Source organism: Patiria miniata, unplaced genomic scaffold, assembly GCF_015706575.1.
Source record: "Patiria miniata isolate m_02_andy unplaced genomic scaffold, ASM1570657v1 HiC_scaffold_28, whole genome shotgun sequence".
Taxonomy (NCBI): Eukaryota; Metazoa; Echinodermata; class Asteroidea; order Valvatida; family Asterinidae; genus Patiria; species Patiria miniata.
Window position 1 is genome coordinate 2,892,508 of NW_024037067.1, and position 22,969 is coordinate 2,915,476.

At 39.6% G+C, this 22,969-nt stretch overlaps 2 protein-coding genes across 2 annotated transcripts; both read right to left on the minus strand.

Moving 5' to 3' along the window:
• Positions 1 to 774: 774 nt before the first annotated feature.
• Positions 775 to 11,870, minus strand: LOC119734818 (D(1A) dopamine receptor-like). Its single transcript, XM_038208391.1, has 2 exons — positions 9,484 to 11,870; positions 775 to 3,064 (listed from the first exon to the last, which is right to left on the minus strand). Exons 1-2 carry the CDS (start codon positions 10,284 to 10,286, stop codon positions 2,740 to 2,742), a joined length of 1,128 nt encoding a protein of 375 aa, XP_038064319.1. The 5' UTR covers positions 10,287 to 11,870; the 3' UTR covers positions 775 to 2,739.
• A 1,101-nt stretch (positions 11,871 to 12,971) lies between these two features.
• On the minus strand, positions 12,972 to 22,518 carry LOC119734817 (tRNA-splicing endonuclease subunit Sen54-like). Its single transcript, XM_038208390.1, has 10 exons — positions 22,134 to 22,518; positions 20,213 to 20,371; positions 19,384 to 19,447; positions 19,101 to 19,184; positions 18,611 to 18,706; positions 18,057 to 18,106; positions 16,514 to 17,835; positions 16,135 to 16,195; positions 15,471 to 15,584; positions 12,972 to 14,851 (listed from the first exon to the last, which is right to left on the minus strand). Exons 1-10 carry the CDS (start codon positions 22,148 to 22,150, stop codon positions 14,698 to 14,700), a joined length of 2,121 nt encoding a protein of 706 aa, XP_038064318.1. The 5' UTR covers positions 22,151 to 22,518; the 3' UTR covers positions 12,972 to 14,697.
• Between the last annotated feature and the right edge of the window lie 451 nt (positions 22,519 to 22,969).

Here is a 22,969-nt window from a genome sequence, read left to right on the forward strand (position 1 = left end):
CAACAGTTTCTTGGGTAGTTTAAGTCTGCCTATCAATGGTCATTAGAATAGAATTAAGTGGCGGACTCGACTCGGCAGAACGACACGACTACCGGAGCATGCACTTGCTCAATGCAGTATCTTTACCTTCCAAATTTAACAAAAGAAAGACAAAAAGTTAGTTGTGTCTTACCTTGTTTGTTGTCTAAGATGCTTCCTGACGTGCTTTCACCCAGACAAGACGTGGTCAAATGATTTCTGAACCAGAGAAAAGCCACGAATTTCACCAGACAACCTTCATTTACGGCACTGCTCACAATGATAGCCATTTTGTCTGGTTCCCCGATAACAGTAATAGCATACGTAATCCCACTCGTCAAGGTACCAGTCTTTTGGCGCTAAAGGTGTGTTGTTGGGAGTTTCATCTATGGCATCCATCGTATGTAATTAGCTGAGACAACCTGAACATGATTAATATGGTGTAGGCCTATACCTGGAACAGGTCTGAGTACGAAAACGATGAAAAATGTCGCTTTCATTCAAGGCTGTCTGAACATTTCCGAGAATACGTGCCCTTTGGTCCGGTGTAGAGTCGACAGCACGAGGAATGTTGCCGCTGGCGAGGCACGTTCATGAACTTTAAATTCGAATTAACTTGGCAATATTATATTCACGATATGCTAACTGACATAAACCGACATCTTCCCCCAGTCCTTGTAAGTCTTAAATGAAGATCAATTAATCAACTAAAATGAAGATTACAAACTTGGTGGAAATATATACGTTCGGTGCGTGTTGAGACAAATTATTTATTAATTATTGAATAAAGTCAAGCTTGCTGAACACAGGTGTCACAAGATATGTGTGTGCTTTTAAATAGTGTAAAACAGTGTAATTATTAAGATAAACCTCACGTGATTAAATACATAATTAACATGACTTAGGTACTTAGATTTTTTTATACGAAAATCACATGTGATGAAGCAGATTTTTGGCACGAAGGTTGACGTTTGGTTCCGTCAATCTCAAATTTTCTGTTTTTATATATCGGATTTCAATTTGACGAACCTGGCCAAAAAAAGAGAGGAATAAAACCAGTTATTAGGCCTACGATTGCTTACAGCGTGTTGTGATTTCTAGAAATTAATACTTTTAGAAGTTTTAATTTGTCCAATGGAAAAGGTGCGCACGTTTGTCATGATATGACAAACTGACATTTTGTAAGTTTGGGACTGCCTTAGTAACTTACAGTTACATTGCAAATTTATGTAAATATTCATATACATGTTACTCTATTTACAAAAATACTTTACATAAATACGAGCATAAAAAACCTCTCTTTCAGGGTTTTTCAACTTCGCAACTTTTGAAACAATTAACGCCCCAAAAACTAAGTTCATTAAGATATTAAAAAAATCAGAAAAGGAGAATCGTTATAGCACCGCATTTATCTTTGTATTTCTGAAAAGTGTCACTGTGCCTATATTTTAAGAAAGGTCAGAATTAAGTTCCTCAAATTCACAGCTTAAAAAATTGTTCCAATTGATGAAAATGTTAGCACTGGTTCATTAAAAAGAGGAAATAATTTATGTTTTTTTGGTTGAATTTTCAGGGGATTTGGGGCTGTGTGAAGCTTAAAAAATCTGGTTTAGACAAATAGATCTGATCAAACGCAAACATGCACGACCTTATGCTCTAAATAACAAGAAAAATATATTATAAATATTTATAGCGTGTTCCAATAATTACAAGACAAAACACTTGTGAAAACATACACGATAGGAATTCAATGCATTATTTGCAGAAGCGTGAGCAATTACAATTTGATAATTGGACTTGAATGATAAGTGACATGTGAGGTGTGATTCAATTGTTATATTTCAGCATAAAGGAGGCACGTTGCTTGATTACGTTCATCAACGTTCCCTTTCGTTTGCCCCGCACTTATGAAATACCCCGAAATGTCTACGCCTTTCATTGTGATGTCTTTCAATTTTTTAATATTCCTTCAGTCTAATCAAGCAACGTCCCTCCTTTATGCTGAAATATAACAATTGAATTACACCTCACATGTCACTTATCATCCAAGTCCAATCTTTAAATTACAAAACTGAAATTTAATTAGTTTTCATGGTCAGCTGAGACGAGAGTGTAAATCTCAAGGAATGCGACGATTTCTTAAGACAAGGCCGTGAACACACCTTGTCATCTCAGCCAGAGAAATCAATAATAAACAATAACTGCCGAGCTACCTGTCACACCTGCTACTTAACGAAATCAAACATGATTCCTAATTCAAATAGATTGCACGATGTTGTGAAGACAACTTCGTGTTTTGATTTGACGTATGGTAGATGAATTAAGTTTGATTATAATATCACATTTATGATATTTTGAAACCAAGAAGGCTTGAAACTGAAAACAAAATGGAACAGTTTGCAGCAGCGGGTTATGTCAAATTAATAATGTTGATCAGATAGGAGCGAATCGTGCTGTTCTGATTCAATCAGCAAAACTCATGTATATTAGGCCTAAACAGATAGCACAATCCAAATCAAGATCAGAATATAACTTACTAGATTACGACCAATCAGATCAGAAGTGATCAAATCAGATGAGTTATTTACATTGGATCAGACAGATTTAGATTATCCATATCTTAATCGGCTCAACTGAACCCTGCGAGTCTGTGGTCAGCGGAATGAATTCCTATCACATGTAAATCTCAAATTAAACCAAATCATAATCATGTGACTTTCCCTAATTGTCAACGACCGGCTCTTCGGACTGCCTGCCCTTCCGTCGACAGGGTGTGGTCATCCACCTGCCAGTAGCGCAGAGAAAATCGCAAGCAGCTGCCCTGAATTGGGCGTTCCTCATGGAGTACACCAGTGGGTTGCAGGCGGGGATGATAAAGACAACTGCAGCAGCAACAGTCAGATAGATCGGTGATGAGTTATTATCACGAAGACTACCGAAGCTAACCACGAGACTAAGAACCATGATGGGAGTCCAGCACAGAACGAAGATACTGAGGAGGATCAGCAGAGTGACGGCTGTACGAAGATCGGCATGGCGACGGTTTCTGCACAACAAAACGAGTGAAACATCGATATAAGATTCGGGGAAAGAAATATTTTCGTCTGTTGAACCCGAGTGTTGAGAATTTCGACACGTTGCTTCAGACGCGTGAATATTAACCATAGGCGTAGCCAGCGGGGGTGAGGGGGTGGTAAGGGGGGTATTTACCCCCATCCCCAATATTTTGTTAAGACTGCCCTTTGCCATTCAAAATGCTTTTTTTCACCAGCGCTTATCCCCCAAATATATTGCCCTTATTTTGTTAATGCCCTTTAAAAATGTGCCCTCTTATGTGTGCCCCCCCCCCCCCCCCCCCCCCCCCCACTATTTGATTTTACGGAGGCCAAGTGTCCAGAGAAAAAAAACGTGTCTACATTTCGGCATAGTTGTGCAAGTGCCCTTTTCAAGACATTTTTAACCCCCCCCCAATAAAATTTGACCTTGCTACGCCCCTCTTAACGGAGATTTATAAAAGAAATTAGTCGACAAAGTAAAAAAGTATTCATAAACCATTTCTCGGCGCATGCGCTTCAAACATTGCATGGCTGATCGTTTGCAAGAAAACAAAAAAACCAGGAACATTAACAATAAATGACTCAATTATAAAGATGCGTTTATTGGTTCTTCTTTAATTGCATCACAAATGATAAAAGTATTGCGTACCGATGTTTTTAAGTCTGCCTTAAAAAAAAAAAAAAAATATTTTTTCAACAACAAAAATATGGCGACATGAAGTTGCAAATGATCGTATTTAAAACATAACAAAAAGTAACATTTCACATTGGTCAACTAAACTGACGGTCTAACAAAAACGAACGGAATTTTCTCATTACACAAATTGAGAACACTGGAACGATAAATCACAAGCGAATCGAATCCAGGCCCGGTCGAGGCTGGCAATGTGATGAATGGGGCCAATTCGTTAGCCATATGCTTCCCATCAAATTTTAATGATTGAGCTGGCAGGAATTTGTGTAAAGTAGGTAGATTTGTTTTCTGTATTGATGGGTTGTTATGGCAACGGAGTAGAAGCAGTCACGTATCACTAGCCTTTGCTGTGTTCGTGACTATAATTCTGATGGCGTAAATAGCAAATTTGATGTTCTTAACAACAGTGAAATTAAGTTTTAATACATCTCATTAGGGCCATTGTGGCAAAAAGAATATGGCACGACTAATAATACAACACACATAATACAAAAACCAAAAAAAAAATATAACATGCGCGTTAGATATTTTTGATCGATTCGCTCACACCTAATAAATGTCCACTCAATTCGAGAGAGATTTTTCCCAAAAGCAATTTTATATTAGGTGGAGTAAATAAAATACAAAACCTCCAGCTTGCTATGGGTATGTGTGTTCAGTTCCAATCTCATGGTAATAATAAAATATCGTTAATTCATAATAAGTACAATGCGCAGTTAAAGCAAATAAATAGTCCCACCTTATCCTATCCCCCAAATACCCTACAACATACAGAAGGCCTTGAATTACGTTATATTCTGCATATTCAGCTAAATAAGTGTTTTTGTTGGGATGGGAACAAATCGACGTTCACCACTTTCGCCATGATATGTTTCCATGGCAACCATGGGGAGAGTGCCCGAGAACCATTATACAAGGTGGAATCGTTGTCCGTAATAATTGCAATTTCAAAGTAACGCATCATCCTGGGTTGACCCTTGGTGAAAATAAGAGGAAAGAACGGCGGATCAGCGGGGTGGATAAAAACACATTGATTAAAATAGAGGAGCGAGATTGGAGTTTGTTTTTGAGTTCACAAAGTGCCGATTCCGTTTTCTTCAATTTTTTGATCCAGCCACGTACAAATCCCATGAAAAATCTATAATGCTGTCATGATCCTTACTGTTAAAAGGTTGAAATTCACGAACATCCTTAGAACTTCCTTTTTTTTAAAGACTTTTTTCAAAACGGAAACTCTATGTTTTAAATAAATTACTTTGGTTAGAATACCCAGTCTAAAATTAGAATAAATTGTTACTTTATTTTTCATTATTTGCAGCATTGTCACAGTATTCCAGTGCTTTGTAAAAATAAATACAACTTTATATGACCAATTATAATGTTTGCTCACGTTGACTTTCATTTAGCTGATTTTAATATTAATTCAGTGATTTCCAATATGAAGCTACAATGTCCACTGTTTTGCAGCATCCTGCTGATTTGCCGTTGTGCAAATATTCCGAGCTGTACGAATCAAGGTCCCTCAAATCCAGACTGTTAAGAAACTGGGGCCATTTCACTCTATAATGAACCAACACGGACTAGATCCAGGCTCGCTGGAGAACTGACACAGGCCTCTGTGTATTATGCTAGCACGTCAAGAAGCGAGACAGCAAATATGACTCGCGAGAATTCATTAACGAGATGAGAAATATGACACGAACGTATCACACGAGCCAATTGTCACTTAGGGTTTATTATTATGGTCAGAACCTTGATTTGATTTATCTGTGGAAGGGGCCTTGTTATTACTTTTGGAGTATATGCTATGATGAATATGTCATCCATGAAATATATATATATATATTTGATATGAAATATGGGAAGTATATTCCACTGAAACAGCACAGCTTGTACAGGTAGCCTATGCGACCATTGCGAGGTACATGGTTGAAAGGCGGACATTATTTGAATGTATGATTACGACGACAGAGAGTTATATTTTGCAAGTGTAGCCTCGTTATCATGATGCAGTGCCTTGAACACCAATAATAGTGGATACGCGATATACACACATTTCATTATCATTATCGTCCACATTTTTACGATTCCGAGTAATACAGTCGATGATATTTTGACACTTGTATCAATTTGATTGTCTGCTAAAATGAAATTAATGTTGGTGTTCCGATTAGCAATTCAACAATAATGCACAGCGATTATTCGTGTGTTGCCTCCAGTAAGATTTCTCGTGTACAGCGCGATTCCGAATCGTAATACGCCACCGATATCGATTTCGTCACACGAGACCTCACACACGCACACAGGACGAGTCCTGTAGGGAAATATCAGCCCACGAGCACTGTGAATTAGTGAATACCAAAACATCCCATTTTTTCCCCGTCGAGTCCGGTAATTTCATTAGTTTCTTCCTTAAATTGAGTAAAATTGGGAAACAAATGACCTCAGAAAACGTGTTTTCATTGTTACAGCACTTCCCCACCGCGTACAATCAGTGACAATGCACAGTGTGCAAAAAGCCGGATGCCAAATTAAAGCAATTTTCCAATGAATTTTAATAGTATGACCTTGCAGCAACAAAATGCTGACGTTTCATATCAAAGGAACTGCTCGTTTCTTTTGACCACGTCGTGGGATTATTGTTTCAATTCGTTTGTATTGTACAATACAAAGCCCATTAATTTCAAACCAGAAAATTAAGAACAAAGAAAGTACACTATAGTGGAAAGAAAAAAAACCACATGTACACACAAAACCCTAAAATGACAGTTAGCTTGAGATTTGCTGAGATTCTGTCAAAAGGTTATTAAACATCAATCTGCGAAATTGTTTGCAAAATTGCAAATCGACATAGATTGGGGTTCAGGTGTTGATAAATGATAGTTTCTCAGTTGTCTCAATCCGTTGTCAGTGTGAGATTATGACATTTTCTAATCTCAGCTTCAAGCTGTGTCTTTGAAATTTGAATGCATCTTAAATTGGCAATTTTGGTCGCAGTGGTTGTTTTTCAGCATGTTATAGTCTTGGCAGTGCTGACATGCATCTATACAGTATAATGGGGTAAGGGTCACATCATCTCACACGATCATTTCCGGTCTCAAACAAAATAACCAATAAAAACTTCTCCATATGAATATTTTATGCAGATCCTTAAAATTTAATTCTACATAAAATTAAGGCAATCGGTGGCTCTGTGAATGAAGCAAACGTGTTTTTTTTTCTTAATGCTTGACTTAATGCTATCTTGGCATGATAACTTTCTTTATAATATTTCTTACATACTCTTGATACAGTAGCAGTGTTCATGCTTTCATATTATATTCTCCCCAGACACAATCGGGAACAAAATACCTGCATTATCCTTTCAGGCTGAAGAACATATCACCATGGTAACGGCCATCTATGAAAACAACTTACAGACTGACAAAAAGCGAAATAAGCCTTGAAAAATGCAGGCGCCGCGAGTCAGTTTATCCGATGTTCAATATGGAATATAATGACGAGGCACGTGATACACTTCGTGCTCCCTAAAGTTCCAACTTCAACTCCGAGTGTTCAGAAAAGAATATAATGTACAATCGGTCTTCTTTACGAAATCAACAGTGATTGAGGAGCCAAATATACTCAAAGATCGAGGGAGCAAGAGTATTTTTTTGTTAAAAAGACTGTAGTTATAAAATTAATATTAACTCAAGAAATTTATGTTTTCTGTCTCATAATAATCTGAAATTGGGGCCAAATGGTGGAATAATTGAAGAGGGATATAAGAAATTAGAGAGTCACGATTGATCTCGACAAGAGACTATAGATACTGGAATTCACTGCTTTTGATAAGAACTGTTTCTCTTCCCAAAAGAAAAGCACAAGATTTTTATATATCGAATAACCCGACAACATATTGGCAGGATGTTTCGGGAAAAAAACTTCAGCTTTTGAAAATACTATTTGACCAACCATTATTTTAAGGGTGAACGCGCACTCTTTTAATATTTGAATTTTCTATAAATAAGAAAATCCATAATGACGATTCTGGAGCAGTTTAACACAGTGTACGTGTGCGCACAGCCAACCTTGACCATGACAAGATTGATGATTGAATTCTGTCATTATGGAGAGCAATTCAGACCGACTTCTCATGACTAGCGGCTTACCAGGCTTTTCAACAGCATTACAATCTACCATAGACATTATGCGGACGCCTATGAGACAGCGCGTACTTCAACGAACATGCATTAAGCCACTCGAACATGGAGCACACTCCTTGTCAGAAAACGAAACATCCCATATAAAAGCTACACGACAGGCCCAAATGCCACATTATGGCAGGTAGTCTTTGGTGATTAATTTCAAAATTATGATATCTTCGTTTTAGATAAGAGCAACAAGTTTCAGGCGAAAAAATCCCTCGAATATTAAAACAAAACAATTTAAAAATCCAAGCGGTACAAAGACTGCGAGATATTGCGAACATATATATACACTGTGAAGACCTAATTAATTGAAATAATGGCGTGATGCCCGAGGGGAAAAAACAAATGAGCGGTTCTCTTTTTAAATTAGCATAAAAACACCACACTTGAGAATGAAAAAAATCTAATGTTAAATTTTGAAAGAAATTGGCTTAGCTTGTATCCCTAGCACAAGCGGACTTGAACAACGCAACAGCTTGTTATTTCTATTTTGCTTTAGGACATTTTCAATTAATGTCCCGTAAAAATTATAATGATTAAAATACGAAAACAACAAAATCTGTTGTCTACTTCCTGTGCCAAATTCGGGTTCTGGATTTCTTGTGACGTGAATAAAGAATGAGATCAATGCGAAAGTGTGATGGAGAAAATCTTAAAAATTGAGATGAGAGATTGTTTTTGAACGCAACAAGAATTGACACACATATCCAAAGCGAAACTCCACTTTAACACAAATTCATTAAGTATTTCCCAATATGTGACCTGTGCAACCTCCAAATTGGCCACAAATTCTGTTTCTCTCCATGTACTGTGACACTACGCAGCGTTTGCCGCAGTAATTAAATCAGGCTGATGGTCGCTGTAGCCTGCATCAGTTTCTTTCATGTTAATCGCCAGCATTTTCCTCTGTTGCTCATACGATTTGGAAAACAGGTCAACTGTCTGGCTTGCGAGGCACAAAAACAAAAACAAAATGGAAGAAAACAGATACAGTTGGGGAAATAGAGAACTCTCTAATCAGACAGATGTACATCGTAGTTTTTTTGGTCGTTAGGTTGGTAACTTTTCCTGTATAACTTTAGCAATCATAACGGTTCCACACTGTGAGAGCTTCAGGAATCAGACAAAATGGCGGCACTGTTAAAGAAATAATCAAGCACACCGTAGCAACAGGTTGAAATGAATTTATATGTTTTTGTTTTACTGTATCCATATGCAAGGCACTTTACCAAAGACATAAAAGGAGTAAATATTAACCTGTGAAATTTTGCTCTTGGATCCAACATACAAAGTTCACCTTCAACAGTAAAAATGATGGAGTGCAGATATTGACAAAATCAATCTAGCGCCATTTCCGACGTGTGCCCGGCTCAAGTGCGTTGGTCTCAATCTTAGGTGAATTATCTTGGCTCATGATCTTTGATTTAACATTAACTGGTTGCGGAACTTTTGTTGCTTCACAAACAAACAATCAAACAAAATGATCTACTTATGGATATATGCCTTAAACTTATAAAATACTCACTGTTTAGTGGGCCTTGCCAGGATCATGTTATGAGGCTTGACTGCACCAAACACGCTGGGTCCATCTTGTACCACTGACTGACTAGCCATCTGTGACACAGTGTTAGGCAGGTTACATCTTTTAGCGCCTACAGCTCGTATCCGCATCTTGACGCGCCTAAACAGGCGCATGTAGGTGACTGTCATTGTAGCCATAGGCGCAGCCACGACTAAGGTATAGCTGACGATCTGACTGGCAAATGGTGGGATTTGCTGGTGGAGGTCGCGGTTATCGTTGTTGAGATAAACTGACTCGGTTTTCTCCAGAACTCCCCAGATGATGATGGAAATGACGGCAGCTGCTAAGGCGTGGCTCCAGGCGTAGATAGAGAGGTTCTGGGCGCGCCTTCGTCCGACCTTCTCGCTGGTGTTGGGTTTGGAGACCACAGCGTATCGATTGATGGCAATCACACATAGGAGCATGTTGGAGGCGCCACTCAGTAGGATCAGAAAGAAGAAGTGAGCCATACTGAGGTCCACAACGTGCCATTTGCCATAGAAGACGCCTGCAACAACCATAGGTAAATTAATCAAGGTGTTAAGCAAATCAGCCACAGCCAACATAAAGGCTAAGAAGTTACCTGGCTTAGCACCTACAGTAGCCCAGGCATGTCGTAAGGTCCCAAGGACTACCACGTTACCTAGCACTGATGCTAAGCCTAACACGGCAAGAATCACACAGAAAACTACGATCATAATCGGCGATGTATCAGGATCAGTTTGCCTTGGTGATGTTATGTCGGGATCTACTGTAGCGCTTTCCATGCTTGCTTCGAATGTTGTTGCTATAATAGGTCTACTGTGTTCTTAACCAATTTTCTTGTCTTTCGCAAACAAAATATCCGACGAAGACCATTAAAACTTGCCGCTTACTATCATGTTTTTACGCAACGAGCAACATGTCAACGCAGGGCTGCAGCCATCACATTATGTTCAGCCTATATATGTCACTCTTGCGTAGGAGAATAGCGACGTGGAGTACAGCACGACCGTACCTGTTGATAGGAGGAACTAACCGCACATAATCTAAAACATCCTCCAAAATCCATCACCGAAGCGAATGAATTCAGAATCAAGGCAGATACACTATGTGAGATGTACGTTATCCCTTAGCTTATTCTGCAATCCATTAAGACATTTTTTGGTTCTTCTAGATATCTAGATGTCTCTCTAGATATGAGTCAACGACAGAATATCGCGGATGATGAAAAGAAGATGGAATAATGACCCGAAACGTTGTTATTTGCTGAGCTGTGTCTCTGCAATTCTACGTGGGTGTCATATCCAAACTGAGGAGTGCGTCTGTAGTGTTTGTCAGATATTACATCGGATAGCTGTTGGGTTGACGTAGATAACTGACTTGCTGTGGCAGATAGATGGTACAAATTGCACGTTGGATGCTTGGCTCTATAAGCGCAATCGTCGACAACATTCAGTCTTTTTGCAGCACGAGTCGGTAATCACAACCTTTTAGAAGGAGCTCAATTCCCAAGTTTCTCACTCCAGTAGATAGGACTGTCCATCTCTTATACCTCACGGGAATTACATGTAAGCTGGTGAAGTAAAAATCCAATCTCAAACTGACTGTTTGCAATCAGCACCAGTCAGGAGACAAGTGGATTACTGTCGGCGTGGAATTGACGGATGTACCTGATGACGCAAGCGGGTATGTTGACGAGGTTTTGATGCTGCTCACAATCTTCACTGCGTCTCAGTTCCTCTTTTGATTCACTCCGCAATGTATCAATAAGACTCTCATTTATCATTACCTCCAGAAACCGGTGCTGGAGATAGGATCAATAGGACACCAAAATGAAAATGATTAGCGACAAAAAGGAGTAAAATGGCACATTTCCGCGGTTTGTCCATTAATAATGGACTTTGTGAGCGTGTAATTGCGAATTCGTGAGCGCAAATCATAATGTCTACACTGCCTCCGACTAGTGGTTGTTCACGCCTGACTTATCGTTCCATCATCTTTTGTTGAATAAATTATCAGTTTCGTCAAACGAGCTGCTGGCTGTGTGCGATGCTAGTCGTAGTTTCCGTAACTGATCAGTTCTAGAGCACGTCTCAAAATGCACCAACAATCGGCGTCAGGTAACCGGCAGTACCCGCTCGATAAGTGTTGATGCAACCGCTTGGAAACCTCACACTACGCTCCAAGCACAAATTCTGACCTGGATTGGAGCTGTTTTTGCCCGCATGAAAATCCTGCCGGACGCGCTACTCCCGGGGCGTGTAACGCCAAGCTGAAAAAGAGAGGATTTGTCCCGGTCACTTTAAAGTCAATAAGAAACAGAGATGCTCTCTCGGGAGAGTGAATTGAAGATGAGGTAAGACAACAATCACATCTTGACAATCAAGCAGCTTTCAGATGTGATGCGCGCCCACGTCAAGAAGTTGCATTTTGTTCAGCAGTGCAGAGCCAGAGAATGATGACAATCTGAAATGCCGCTCGACGTTACCGGCGACTGTTCTATGCTTTCAGTTGGAAACTGATGACCGTAGTTAGTTTGGGAGTTTGATTTTAGTAAACACAAAGAGAATAGAAGACAATTTCAACAGAAGAACAATATGACTAAGAATTACATCCTTCTTCGAACCAGAAATTCTATACTGGAGCTACGACCGACATGCAGTAATAATTATGAATGATCTCTTTTTCAAACGACTACATGTACATGTATTTGTAGCTTATCAAAATTAAAAAAACTGTAAAATATTTGTCTCGACGTTTCGGGCAGCATATAATGGCCTTCTTCGATGAAATAAAGATTAATTTTATGAGATAGTTGACCACAATATTAACACGACTTCATGTTTAAGTCTGCTGTGAGTGAGTGACAGTTGCTTGGGCTTCCCATCCCTAGAGACCCGTCCCCGCTCCTGAAGTAGACTACTAGCAGATGCGCAAAAATCTGGCATAAAATATCACAAACAACGCTATGAAGCAACCACCAAAAATAAACAAAAAGGGGAAGTTTTCCTGCCTCTAGCCCTGCGTCATCATGACGTAACACACAACAAAGTGGATGACTATGAGCGCATGCGCAACCGCAAACATTTGAATGAGAAGGCTGGTGGCTATATGCTACCTAGCAAGTTCGAGCGGTCAAATTTAAACAAGGAAACGGTACACGTGCAGACGTTCGATTTGACGCCAAGATTTGGGGGGAAATTGCATTATCCTTTATATCAGACTTGCAAATGTGTAAGCAGTCTAGTGGCCGGCCGAGTAGATACAAAAGCCCACACCAAATAGCCGTTGCCTCATTATGATTTCACTTGTAATCACAGCTGGCCTCGGCTTTAGAAAAAAAAAATTAAGCCTTAGAAACCGGTAAAACAAAACTAATAACACGTCTGAGCTGAGCTCGGAAGAAACGGCAAAGGCAATTTTCAATCTTAGAATCGGGGGAAAATAATCAAAATGGTAAGGACAAAAGCCTTGTTGCGAAGCACAGTATGTTTATTTGACTAACAACTTACAAGCAACTGTATTGTTTACAACACGTGTGCAAGTCAGAGATATTACTAGTGTATAATATTTTATCAGTTTAGTAGATGCGGTAAATATCATCAAAACCTTTTACTTAAAACCTTTTGGAACGAGGATTAATCTACAGCCCAAAATTACATCCAGAACAGTGAATTACAATCGAATTCAAATTTTCAAATCTGACCACGAGGTGCACTTTTTCGATTTTTACAACGGTCAATGGTGAGCCAGTCACCTTGTTCCTTGATTAAAAAACACAATGTTTATATGCTGAATATTTCAGACACTTCAAACTCATCAAGATTTTTTTTTAAACAACAAGACTTTTTGTGGACACCACATCAGAGTTCCAAGAAACAGATTTTACAAACTGTTTCAAAGAATGGTCTGATGATTAATAACTCTACAAGGCAGTGACAAGTGACAGGCCCATGCAGTGTACACAAAAATAACAATATCTGTACAGTATTTTACATCAGCAGGGATTTTATGCCATTTATGAGACAATAATTTGCTGAATTTTAACACTACTTTCTGTTCTTACTCCTGATTGGTTAAAATTGGGGCACAGGCTATTTCATTAACCAATCCCTGAGCATTTTAGCCAAGAACCTTGCTGAATCTTCTCAAATCAACCACACCACAGGAACCCCATGGCACGTGTCTGCAAGTCAGCATTCAAGGGTCATCAAGCCTCACATAAAGTTGAGGTAGCTGGACTCTATTTTCCTCGATCCTACAAAATCCTCTGAAACCTCCGGGTAGATTTTAAAGAATCTGGAAGATTTGATTTTTATATGCCAGATCATGAAATATGAGACTCTATTCAACTACTTATGTTTCAAGGCAACTTTGCACTTTTTATATTGTCTGGTCAGGCAAACAGGAAAAATATGGAACAAGTACACAGAAAATAGTTTCCAAAAGAAGTTCATCCTATAAGAATGTCAGTTAATTTGGAGTTTTTTCAAAGTTGAACAGTTGACTGGAGCGGGGTTTGAACCTGCGACCTGATTACCGTTCCGGTGCTCTTCCAACTGAGCTATCCAGCCCTATATTGGTGGTTCCCCAATTTGTCAATGTCTTTGATCAAGGGGGGCTGGTCAGAAGCCATAAACGTGTATACGTCATGTTGGAGTTGTGTAATCACATATGAAACGTTTGCATCCTGTGTCTGTGTGTTGTGCTCTAGAATCAGTTTATCAAAACAGAGACCAGACTATAAATACACATGCACATGAAGACGGGTATTGCAACAAGATGAAGTCTGCACAAAATTTAAACAGGATTTATATATTTACAGATGCTTATGAGCTCCGTGCGCTAACAAAGAGGGCGCCCTTTTACCTAACAACGACGTCCCATGGGCGGGACATTTAACTGGTTGACGCGCACCGTTCCTTGTGTGTGACGCACGTACACCAGGGGATTTGTACTAAGTACACGCAGTGGTACGGCCACGCGTCGTGGCAAAATTGCAGTCAGGCACCCCCAACTGTACTTCCTTTGCCGGTGAGGGGGTACTTGTGAACGGAGCAGATAGTACAGTCTTGTTCAAATCGTGGGGTTTTCTTGGCCATGACTGAGGCTGTTTTGCCTCTGAAAGGATGCTGGACTGTCCATAGCCATACACAGACATCCCTGTCTTACACCAAGGCGTAGACTCTCAAGATCTTAACCAAGACTGATATCAGTAGACAGTTCAATGCCCTTCAGAGTGTAGAATGTGATGTCTCCATTATCCACTACAGCAACAAGAAGTGTGATTGCGCTGGCTTGTTGCAAGAGGTTGGCAAGAGTGAATAGGTCAGGCACGGCATCTGTCACTCTAAGAAAGAAATAAGACCCAAAGAACGTCAATATCCTCACTCGGAACACAACTGTCTTACCCTATTTGTTTACATTTTCTACTATAGAGTTAAGCTTGAACAGCCAACTCGACCCAAAAAATGAATCACATTTTAGGATGGTGTCAGTTGGAACAACATCAGAGATTGACAAGATATCATTCTTATACTGTCTGAAAGTGATGGTTCTTCAAAATGCAATAAGTTGCAAATTCAGGGACAAGGGTTGAAATGACAAAACTGCCATACTGGCAAACCACTTTTCATTTCATTTTCACTTTTGGACAGCCAAGCACTTGTCATGTCATGTTCCAAGGAATGCATCTGTTGTCTGATTGACAATTGACCATGACGTTGATGGGGCTTCATAACAATTTGCATCACTGTATCTGGTCCTTGCAATACAGACGAGGGCACCATTTACCCGAAGCAACCCACTGAGGTGACTATACATTGGTTATCATCTGCATGTTTGTTTCATCAAGTGCCGTTTGCTCCATCCTGGCTAACCACGAATCTAATATGATACACTCTACACACTGTACACAGTCCTACCACACGAGGGCCTGGATATGCACGAACTAATGAGCTTGATTATACCTTGCAACAACAACATGAAATTTGGGTCGACCAGGCTGCGTTTTCTTGTGGGTTGGACTCGAGAGAAACACATCGAAGGCAAGTTTGATGCTAGAGCCCAGCGGTGGTGACAATCTAGTGAATGATAGACGACTGTGATTATTATTATCATACACATCCCCCTGTTGGGTCAAGTGGAAATGAACTATAAATATCCTTTTAGGACAAAGGGTGACAGAGATCTACTTATAATAGCAGCGCGTAGTTCTATTCATATGGAAGATCTGGTGTGCGGCTATCGAAAGTCACAGCAATGTGTCAGTAGCAAAACCACAAGTCATAGCCATAGACTCAGGAATAAACAAAGTGACCATCTGTGACTTGTAGGCAAGCGCCACTATAAGTCCCAGCATTGTGTTCGAAATTCTTAATGGTAGTGCACTGTTTGAAACTTAACAGTTCTGGATCCATCATATTCCAACACCTGCTTGATCTTCATGGATTCAGGCCTACGGATCCTGGCTGTTGGAACTTATACAGAGATCAATGTCCCAGTTATGTACAAAGAGTGGGCCATTAGGTAACAAAATAATGCTAGATTTGGGTAGATTAATGTCGAGCAAACAAGGTCAAGGGATTAGGGTCAGGACCACTTGTGTCAACACAAAGAGAAACAATGGCATACCTGACATGTTCAGATGACACATTAGCACTGGAGATGACCTGCAGTTTGCTCAGTAGGTTTCCTACATCAAACAAAAATAGAGTAGTTATCTTTTTGACTGAATAACTTGGTAGCAAAGGTTGTGGGGATAATGTGACAGACCTTCTAACCAAGCAAACTTCGTACAGCAAAAACTGAATACAAGCTGAAAGATCAAACAGAATGTACTGCCGGTGAAATTTGCTACACCCATTTAGAAGCTCCATAAAATTGGTTCTGGTTCTTTTTAACTTAACTTTGGTTCGTTCCCAAGATTCAATATAAACCCGGTGTCGGTACAGGTTGATTTTAAAGAGCTCCCATTGGACAGAAAAGGGTGGGATGTATTGGTGGTAATTACCAGTATATGTGGCTTCAGAAGGATGAACCAAAGGTTTGACATCACCCTGCCAGAGATGAGCAGTTGGACATTCCAGAAGATCTTGGCTATCCTCTTCAACCCCAAGCATCAATAGTTTCTTGTACTCTCCCCAGTTAGTTGGAAGTTTTTTCTTCATGAAGCCTGCACGGTCCTCTAGACTGGATGCTGTCTTCCCACTGTTGGCCATCATCTTACCAGACGTGGCAATCATCTTAGCGGAGGTTTTCAACAGCTCTTGGGAAGCTTTCATAAGCTGTTCCGCATTCTCATCACTCATATCAGACTTTTTGTCTTTGGATGCAGGGATCTCTTTAGATTTACAGTCTTTGAAGAAAGCTGAGTAGTTCTCAGACCATTTTCCATCGGCCAGGTTGGGCAGCTTGATGGTCTGGAAGTTCCAGCTGGAGTAAGGACAGGACATCGAGTCACTGTCTGAACGGTCATTGAAGGTTGGCAAGAAGGTGTCTAGGACATCATCAATGTTGACAGAAGGAGTGCAGGATGGATGGGATGTACCTAGGTCAGAGCTTTCCCAAGGGGTGTTAGATGGCCGCAGAAGCTTATCAAAGTCCTCCTTCTTGATTTGGAAGTTGAGTGGGTATTCCTTCAAGGGGTTGTATTTGGTTGGAGAGTCTTCTGATGAGGGTAGTCGATATAAGGCTTGGTTGGTCTTCACACTGCTATCTCTACCGCTGTCTGAGTAGACGATGAGCTCATTATCAAGATCTAGCTTACGTCGCTTCTTGGAATGCTCTAGATCCTCTTCTTCTTTACCTTTCTCATCTGACTCAGTGTAGCTGGTGCTGCTGGGTAGACTTCGCTTCACTGAGTCATCAGCAACATTATCGCTGGCTTGTAAGAACATCTTGTGATAGTTCAGCAGGTTGATTGATGCGCCAAATCCCTCTTGACGGACAGGCCGCACCATGACAGGGCTATCTGAGTACAAGGAGCTAGCCTCTGAGGGTAGGTTGTTGATGCTGCTGCTTGTCTCTGATCCAGGAAGTGGAGGAAACCCCCCACTATTCATAGCATCCCCAGTGACAGCTTGATCGTTGGATGCTCGGCTAGAGACTCCAGCGAAGCTGCTGTTGCTCATGTCATTACTCGTCTGTTGACCTTCAGGAATGGAGGTATGAGCTGAGGTATCACCATAGCGATCTATTACCTCCTCTTGCATATCCGTCTTGGTATCATCATCCATCTGCTGGAACCATCCCTGCACTTTCCGATAAACCTTCTTTTGATTGTGACGATATTGATGCAGACGGATGCGATACTCATAATCTGTGATATCATTCCTGGAGATAGAAAATAAAGAGAGATGGTCGCCTTTTTGAAAAAAAAAGTACTTCTAACAGTACAGATAAAAAGTACTCATTTTCACTTAAGCAATGGAAATCTAACATCTCTAAAGCCGAGGTTACAATCTTGTCAATGACTAAAACTCTTTTTAGTCTGTGAAGGAGAAACATGAAGTAGCTCAAGACAAACAAAACCAAGCAACTTTCCAAACTCTTACTCTTTATGTCTTGTGGTGATGTATCCCAGTCTCATCAGATGGCTGTAAACCTGTGAAAAAATAAAGAAATAAATCAAATATGGAACTCATTCTGCAAGAAAAAAATGAACAAAACTGCCAATTTCAAAGTTTCTGGGAGACATTGCATGTACGTGTACTATAAGTTTCAGCTCCCCAAAAAGCAAGTAGCGCCACAAAAACTAGAATCTGAAAGTATATACATGTATGCCTCTGCCAATAAATTGTGTTAACAAGATTGGTTTGATATCTCTAGTTACTGACTCGCTACACACGTACCCTATTAACAGTGAAAATGAGAATAAGACCTGATACTGAGGGCACTGTACAGCCACTGCTGCAGTGTGCCAAGCTCAGGTATGTTCGTCTCACGCACAGATACTACAAATTGTTTTGCAAATTTGAAAAGTGGCTGCACAGTGTTCATACTTGGCACTATGCTTGTGGTAAACCACTGATGGGCCTAATGCGTCCTTCATAGGCTCTTGTAAGTACACCTTACAGCGCCCTCTATGGTCCTGAACAGAGTCCATTACCTGGTAATGCTCCAATGAGAATTGCTCAGGTATCATCAGCTCATATGCTTCCTGCATTGTCAATGGTACTCCCCGATGTCTCAACTCCATGCCATTCTATGTGAAGAACAAATGGGGGGAAAAACCACTTTTTTAAATACATGAAGTCTCCTTAGGCTTGTCCAGCGACCCCAATCAAAAGCCATCACTGATGTGATAACGCACTCATGTGAATGTCCCACACATTCTTCATAATGTATTTCAATGTAATGCATTTCATCAAAGGAGTATGGAGTGCGTGTGGACAACCATGGCATGAACATACCTTCAAATTGTGGTCACCGGATTTCACAGTCTATAATGTGACCTGCTTTCAGTAATCTAAGAATAAAAGAAATACCGGCTTGTATCCAGCTTTTTTTTTTGGGGGGGGAGGGAGTGGTAGGGTTAAAGAACAGGGACATGACCTTTGCAGAATACAAACTTGGGGTTTGATCATTTTGGTGCTTACCATCTCCAACAGAAAGAGTCCCTCCTCAGCATACAGGTACTTCCGACCACCAGAATGGTACCCCATGGTCTGCCAAAACTTCCCCTGTCACCAAAGTTTTAATATCAAATATTAGTTTATATTTTGTGCACTAACTAGTCAAGTTTCATTGTGATGTTCTCCAATACTTGGTCCAATTCCCTTCACACCGACATTTACATGAAGTACGAACCGGCCTTAAGACGAGCCAAAAATGATCTCTTGGATTTATAATTTACCAAATTTAACTGTGACCTTCACTGACCTTTTCAACTTTGACCTCCACCAGCTCCTTGCAGGGACTCCATTCACCTATGGCCAAATTGCTTCTGCAATATTAAACACACACACAAATTTCATTTGCTTCCTGCAAAATAAAAATAACTACAAAATTGTGTAATCTACTTTCTAAACCACTGTTAAAATGACAAAACAGTCATTACATGCAGGACTAAAACATTCCAATCATCTTTTCCACACCTCTGACATACCAGAACAATGATCCTTCTGCTTTTGAGTGTTTGAGCAACCAATATCCCAGATTGTAACCACCTCAAACCTAGTACATGTTGAAGAGGCTAATCTATTTCCCCTCTTCATAGACAACAGACATCTTCCCCTTACATTGGAATAAAAGCTTGATTTTGATTGGAAATCTATCCTTGAGAGTTATTTCTTGGATAATAACTTGAGCTTTGTTCCCTTGTTTTTAAGGAAACAGACCCAACAAGAATGCAGAGTTCACTAGTTACCCAGTCAATCCAAGCCGTTACTTTTGTTGTTGTCACAAATTTCTCACAGATTTCTGAAGACAGGGATTGACAATTCGGTGACAAGACGATGAAATCACAGGTTTATCATAGATTCCATAAGAAAATGGAATTGTGTTTTAGGCCATTTCAAAGATTACAGGTTGTTGGAGAAAAAATCATTGAAATGGTGATACACAATATAAAAAAGATCAGTGCAAAGTGATTTATGAATGGTTAAAGATGTTCAAAGTGAATTATCACATATGAAACAAGAGAGAAACTATAAAACAAGAGAATGCAAGAATCCTGCAAAGTCATCAATTGCTGTGCAACGATACTCACAGTTTAGCCACCCTCCGTTCTTTCAGTAACGTAATTTGCTGCTCATGAAGACTCCGCAGCTTCTGTTCCTGGCGTTGGGAGCCATCCGGACTTTTTTCCTTAGGACCCCTACGGGGAAGAGAAGAGTCCAGCCGTCTATAGTTCATCAGTTCCTCCGTTCTGAAACGAGAAAGTTTAAATGGTTACAGAATGCTGTGACTTCAGCACACGATCAGCTGTACACATATTTGTTAGATACTGTTCAATTTAACAAAATTTGTCTATTTTCCTTTCGTATGCAAAGTGCTTATTATTGGCATTTTGATTTTCTACAAGAAACAAACTATCAAACGGGTCCTTTACATTTAGAATATCAATGTATCTCATATGCACATTACTGTTTAAACAAAAGCCTACAGGACAAGCTCATCTTCTTAAGTAACTTCCATAAATTAAATTCAACAGAGAGCAGGAAATGCAAGCGTATGTAATGCAGTTTTTTTTTTTTGTTTTTTTTTTAAATTTTAAGTTAGCCTGAGGGCATTTCGTCATGCCAACAAGCTGAAAGTCATCTCAGACAATCCCATTTTCTTCTTCTTCATCATATGAGGGAGTAATTGCAGAATTGGAAAGGGGAAAATTCAATTATTTTATTTTAACAAATAGCGTTCTGGAAGCTTAAAACTTAAGGCAACTGATGAATGTATGTGCCCAACAATAACTTGTAGAATCCATCCAAGAATAGGGAAATAAATTGTTGACAAATAATATCCGTGAATGTGCAAATGTGAAATGTAGCATTCCTTGTATGTCAATTGTTATGTTATATTGACCTGAACATGTGTAAAACAAATTAGGATGAAACCTTCATGACGGCATTTTTATCTGGAAAATGGATGACCAGAAATCTGCTTCCTGGTATAGGCCTAAACTTATATTTTAATATTCAATTGAATGAAAGGTCTAACATTCCAATATTCAACTGATCTAATTAATTCAGCCTTTTTATAAGCAATAAGACCATACTGATTTCTTTCATTCCGAAAAGGGTTTAGTGTCAATCTTTACAGAGTGAAATTGAAACTACCCGTATGAAACTTTCACCTAAGTTACATGTGCACAAACCATGCAAAAGTGAGAGTGGCATCTACAACTACATCTATGTTAGATCACCTGATCAAACAATTAAAACATTATAACCATTACAAACAAATAGATTTCATAAATGAATTAATTTCTGCTAAAAAAAAAAAAACACTTATTAATTTATAATCATCCCACAACATTTTGATAAAAAGGCTATTAGTGCTGCAGCAAGTGCAAATCTATACTCTATGTATCTTTGGTTTACTGCATGCACGGTCGTCGGTCAATCATGTTAATATTTGGATGTCTAGCTGGCTTTGATTTTTGAAGGGGACACATGAATATGCATGAGCTATTTTTTATAGCGAGAGCAATATATTCTTGTATCCCCCCCAAAAAAGGCCATCCAATAAAATATTATTATGCTGACATGGTCCGCAAGAAATAAAGGAACAAATGTTGCAACCTGACGCCACTTCAGGGGTTGTGTACAAAGTCTATGGAGCTGAGACTAGAGTCAAGAAAATTGAAGTATTTCCTATCCTAACAATTGGAAATGTTTCTCACTCAGTCCAAAATTCATGTCTTATCATTAGTTTTGCAATGAAGGCTTCATTATGAAGAAAAACGTGGAGTCAGGGTGCAACATTTTTTCCGAAATAAATTTCAGGACATGGTCACAATTATTTTTACATTACAGTTACACTGATTCTTTTTTTTGCCACTGCACTGGCAATGACTATTGTCTGGAACCTGTGGGAAGTAAATATAAATAACATGAATAATAATGAACTTGGCATAGCATTGTTCGGTGGTGATGTGATCATAAAAAATGTCTCTTTTCAGTTGGACTTACCTTAGAGTTTCTGCCATACCATCAATCAGATGAGAGGGGCTGCATGTACGAAAAACTCTGGTAGTGTGCACGTGTATCAAGTTTCCTAAGGTGTTTTTCAATCATGTCAATAGGGCCTAATTCCTCGAATAATGCCGGCCACAGCTGAGCTGTCACTCGTCAGCTTTTTCAACCCCAAAAATCGCCGGAGCTCGTCAGCATAATAACTTATGTCCTTCATAAAATACTTGCGTTATAAGGTTACAATGGAAGATTTCCAATTCAGCAAATTTGACAGGCTGCCGGAAAATCCTTCATAATCTAAAAGATACCTTTTTAAACACAACTTCACGTGCATGTCCACGTGAAATTAATTCGACTGGTCCCGCCCCACACATACAGCTACTAAATTGTTACCCGCGCAGTGTACCAGTGAAAAGAAGGTAAACGCATCCAAATAAATAGACTTGTTACCAGCCTTTCCTTCTTCTTCTTCTTCTTCCAATATCTGCGCACTACTAAGGCACATTGTTGGCCGCAAATTTCAATTACTGTCTGATGTCAAATTCGTTATAAGATCGAATTATAAGAAGATTTAAACTGCCTCCCCTCATTATTTTTAATCCTGGCCACGCCCTTGAAAAATTGTAAACACTTGGGGGCGTTTTCATGCGAAGTCACACATAATTTGCATATTTTTAAAGTTTGGTAGTTTCGCACGTGGACTTTATCATCGTGCCGTGTTTTTATTTACTTTTAATGACCAATATAAATGCTAGCCTTGACCAAAAAGATAAGGGGGTGTTGAAAGGCGAGGAATGTTGTATGTTCCAAGGTTCAAAATATCTACACCGTAC

Bases quoted from the DNA above. Each gene is read 5' to 3' on its own strand.
- LOC119734818 (XM_038208391.1), bottom strand. From the start codon at position 10,286: ATGGAAAGCGCTACAGTAGATCCCGACATAACATCACCAAGGCAAACT. The intron at 3,065-9,483 runs GTGAGTATTTTA...TTTGTTGTGCAG, and splicing joins CTGGCAAGGCCCACTAAACA to AAACCGTCGCCATGCCGATC.
- LOC119734817 (XM_038208390.1), bottom strand. The intron at 19,448-20,212 runs GTGAGTATCGTT...TTAATATTGCAG, and splicing joins GAACGGAGGGTGGCTAAACT to AAGCAATTTGGCCATAGGTG. The intron at 15,585-16,134 runs GTATGCCATTGT...ATCATTCACTAG, and splicing joins GTGTCATCTGAACATGTCAG to ATTGTCACCACCGCTGGGCT.